Below are 4,773 nucleotides of genomic sequence, written 5' to 3' on the forward strand. Positions count from 1 at the left end.
TTAGGATCGTTGTGATTTCAAACTCGATGAAACGAAAAAATAAGTCCATAGAGACACAAACACATAAATGTATAGGATTCAGCCGGCGAGAGAATGAGATAGAACACATCAGCCGTTCTCGGTCTCCTCTTTGTGCGACTCTTCGTAGCATCCCCACTATCGTCTACTAAACATCGTCCATATGTATGCTCCTGTGTAGTGGGATAGTCAGTATACCTATATCTTATTTATAAGTTTCACTTCTGCCGTGTGTGACTTACACACACACTTTTTTTACGATATATTTTTTCCAAGTTTTAAACTTTTAAATGGCTATCCTGGTGCAAGTTGCAAAGTTGCAAAATTGTCGCAAACCAACTTAAACCTCTCGACATAGAATTTTAACTGTTAAAAATATTAATTTAATGTAATAAGATTACGTATATGTGGGGCTGGCTCTCGTCCTATAGACACGGCTTTGGCGGCATAGTATTTTAAATCCGACGCGATACGTTTCTTAACTCAGTTAATTCAAACACATTGCGAGCGAAACACGTGAGAACGAAACCCCAAACGAATCGATAGAATCAGTTCTGTATTGTGCTCGCAACTGTGCAGTATGTGGAAGATTGCGTTGACCTTGGCGGCCGTCGTTACATCTGCGCCTCTCGACAATGCGGACTATTCGTCTATAAACACATTCGCATTGCGACTATTGGATCACACTTATGCGTTTCAAGAAGCATTTGGCGTTAAAAACATTGCAATATCACCCCTATCGATTTGGAGCGTGTTCTCGTTGCTGGCGGAGGGTTCGTCTGGAGACACGTTCATGGAATTGCTAAACGCTTTGCAATTACCGAACGATTTGGCCGCGACGCAAACGCTGCATCTGGCCGCCCGCGGTATCTTCAAGTCTACGTCCAGAGACCTTGTCCTGAAGGGTCAATCGGTCATGCTCTCCGATTGCTCACTGGAGATCCACCCGGAGTTCTGTGAGCTCGCTAATCTGTACAGCACGGATATATACACGGTCGACCCGAGAAACACGACCAAACTTGCGGCCGATATAAATTATTGGATATGCTTGGCGACAGAAGGAAGAATACTGAATTCGGTTAAACCGCAAGATTTGGAGAACTTAAGGATGGTCCTTGTTGATGCGTTGTATTTTAAAGCGAATTGGAAGTATCCTTTCGATCCGACCCAGACGAAGGAAGAAGCGTTTTATAATTCCCAAGGACAAGTCGTTGGTTCTGTCAATATGATGTACCACAAAGCACCGCACAACCTAGCGGATTCCCCACGAATCGGCGCTCAAGTCTTAGAAATGACTTACGGAAAAGACGAAGAATTTTCAATGCTGATCCTTGTGCCTTTCGACGGAATGCCAATCAAGAAGCTGCTAAACAACTTGGCAACACAGCCGATGGATTGGCTCGAAGACTTCAGACTTGATGACCCCCCAAAAGTGGACTGCTACGTTCCACGTTTTAAAATATCATCGCAATCGGACATGGTAACTCCTCTAAAATACACAGGGATACATTCTATATTCGACGGGCAGAAAGCCGAGTTACCGGGGGTGTCTACAAGTCCGCTCTTTGTGTCATCGGCGATCCAGAACGTAGATTTGGAAGTTACAGAAGAGGGTACCGTGGCGGCTGTGGCCACCGTGGTCGGATTAGAAGACAGGATATTAGGGCCCAGGATCGAGGTGAATAAAGAGTTCGTCTTTCTGATCGTGGACAGAAGGACAAACTTAATAGTGTTCTCTGGCGTCTACGGCGACCCTACAACTGTTTAGTCTGATAAATTTTAAATCATGTAACTCAATATCGTTAAGTTATTATATTCATTCAAGAAACAACGTGACCATTTTTTTAGGCTATCTCTAAATGTCGTATTTTATACGCAGGTTTATACGTCTTTAATACATGGCCATACATACGTGGTTACAGCGTAGTTTTAACGTATAATAATTAAAAACACACAGTAATAACAATGATTACATTTCTCATCTATCTATCTATCTATCTCTTAGGTTTATGGCTTTTCCTTTTAGATTTCGCCAATGTCAAGTGTATTTAATACTCTGCTTTCTATAGCGGGCTTCGTGAACGAGCAAGGTCACAGGTATTCACTAAGAATTAAGTGAGTAGCTAAGAATGTTTGATGACAGGATCTCTGTTGATTTACCTAAATTACATTTCTTATTCGCAATCGTGTCACTCTTGACAGAGTTGTCTTGATCGTCATGTAATGTTGCAAGGGGTAGACTTGATGCATTGATTACTGGTGGTAGGACCTCTTGTGAGTCCTTGAGTTGTTAGGTCTCCTTCGGAGGCGCTCGGGTAGCTGTTAGCAAATAACACCCCTCCTGGCTGAATCTTTGTTCGCCTACCTGTCCTAGTGAAACTGGAAAGGCCTCAGGACCACCAGTAATCCTTCAATCATAAAAAATTACATTTCTATGACGTATGAATAAAGGTCGCCCATATTGTTTTTCCTTAAATGTTAATGGTTCTCATTGGAGCAAAATTAAGTGATACATTCTTAATTTAACTTCAATGGTGTCATTTACCATACAAAATAATCTATGATAATTTCGTTGCAATGAACGTTACTTCAAATTACGAAATTAAAAACTTTATTTACAATACAATTATGAATAGTTGTAAGCAAATATTTCAAAAGATTTGATGCGAGTCCTATAGGTAAATAATTGCGTTTAGAAGATTCTTTTTTCGTAATGCGCTTGAATAGCGCAGTCAAAATGACTTACAGAAAGTGTCAACTTGATTTTGTAATTTACCGAAATGTCAGGTTCGATATGCTTCCCATTTAGTAGGTTTCAGTTATTTAGTTAGACTAGGTAGTAGACTAGGTAGACTAGGTAGGGACTTAGTTAGACTCCCGCAGTAGTCGAAATTCGACTATAATTAATTGAAATTGTAAGTTTGTACACTATTATGATTGTATTTTCAAAGACTATTGTACTTCTATAATCACAAATTTCGCCAAGACTACACTATAGAAAAATATTAATAAAGACAAACAATATTTAATTTTAATCCATTCTCAATTTGTCCACAGACCGTCAAGAATAAAAGTTTGACAATAAATAAATAGTATGCATGCGTGTTGCGTCAAATACATGGTAGTATGTGTAATGTTTTCTTTATTGATTTAATGTATCTTTTATGCATTATTTAAAAAAAATATTAGCATTGTGCACTTCTTCTCTATATTCTCTATAAGTGTGGAAAATTTCATACTCCTCCGTCCGCGCAACTTTCGTAAAAAGGGATACAAAGTTTTTGCTTCACGTATTAATAAATAGATAGTTAGCACAGATAACGCACATGATTAACACAGATAGTACACTTAATATTTAAGATTAATCTGTTAGTTTTCCTCCTTTGAGGAAGCTCAGGTCATAGCGTTCCGGAAAGTATGAGACAAGATTGGTCTTGAGGAACATAACCATTCTAGATCGAACGAGAAAACTACGATGGGGAAATGAAGATGACCATCTCAACTACAACAAGGAAAACTAAATTCCCTCCGGATTTCACCAACTTGAAGGTGTACCTTGAAGACGTATCCTCTTTCGTCAAGGCTGGTGACGCACACATACAGCTACTGTAATCAACAAACCTTTGCCTGTTCATCTGTAAACGTAACATTGTTTTAGAACAATAAGCACAGCGCGCGTCAGATCACCTTGGAGATTTCCGACTTTCATACAAAATAGAGACCATTGAACGCGACACAGTAAAATTAACTTGTGGTAGGTAATTGTATCTGCACTGGTACCTACGTTTTTGTTTATAGCTTAGTTGGGTGGACGAGCTCACGGCCCGACTGATATTATGTGGTACCGGAGCCCATAGACATCTACAACGAAAATGGCGCTACCCACCTTGAGATATGAGTTCTAAGGTCTCAGTATAGTTACAACGCCTGCCCCACCCTTCAAACCGAAACGCATCACTGCTTCACGGCAGAAATAGGCGGGGTGGTGGTACCCACCCGTGCGTACTCACAAGACGTTTTATCACCAGTAATTACGCAAATTATAATTTTGCGAGTTTCATTTTTATTATTATAACTACAATCCTGCCTATTCCTGCCGCGAAACAGTCATATCCAGTCTGAGAAGACAGACTTTATACAATACAACTCAGACCTGACGTCACAAGCTTGACGGCAACGTGTGATGATGTCCACAGGCTCTTAATTTCAAGAGAGCCGTAAATTATTAATAATAAAGAAAGGGGGGACCCGATAGGACATGTTTAAATTAAACCAAAATAGACACACACTTCAAGGGCTGTTTGTTTGTTTCATTTGACCTCACGTTGATTTGAAACTTATTCAAACTACTTTACGGTTTATTCTCGCGTTTTTAATTGTCAATATAGTATTACTTCGGACGTTTTTACACAGTTTTAGTGGTACGACTCGCTAAAACCGACGAAAATACTAACTTAAAACTACTACTATTGCAAATCGCGAATGCGTGGTAAGTAAACTGAATCAATTTATTTAGTATGCGGGCTGTCATGTCATATTGTGAGTCGTGAGCGTTCACAGACGCCAACAATTAAAATTATTATTCCGATCGAACGTGATCAAGGCATAGACACGAAAACTCATAAGTTATTTCTTTTTGATGCGGTTTTGTTAGCCTGATATGTTTATATTATGTAGGTAACGGAATCTTTGAACGTAATTTTGACAGACTTCAAGACAGTCCGACTTGAAATTTGGACGCGCGTCTTTTTTATT

At 39.5% G+C, this 4,773-nt stretch overlaps 1 protein-coding gene across 1 annotated transcript; it reads left to right on the plus strand.

The window, feature by feature from the left end:
* Nucleotides 1–493: 493 nt before the first annotated feature.
* serpin-32 (serine protease inhibitor 32) lies at nt 494–3,050 on the plus strand. The gene has a single exon (XM_028183837.2). The coding sequence runs from the start codon at nt 599–601 to the stop codon at nt 1,784–1,786; it is 1,188 nt and encodes a 395-aa protein (XP_028039638.2). The 5' UTR covers nt 494–598; the 3' UTR covers nt 1,787–3,050.
* The last annotated feature ends 1,723 nt before the right edge of the window (nt 3,051–4,773 follow it).

This window comes from Bombyx mandarina, chromosome 28 (genome assembly GCF_030267445.1).
Source record: "Bombyx mandarina strain Sakado chromosome 28, ASM3026744v2".
Lineage (NCBI taxonomy): Eukaryota > Metazoa > Arthropoda > Insecta > Lepidoptera > Bombycidae > Bombyx > Bombyx mandarina.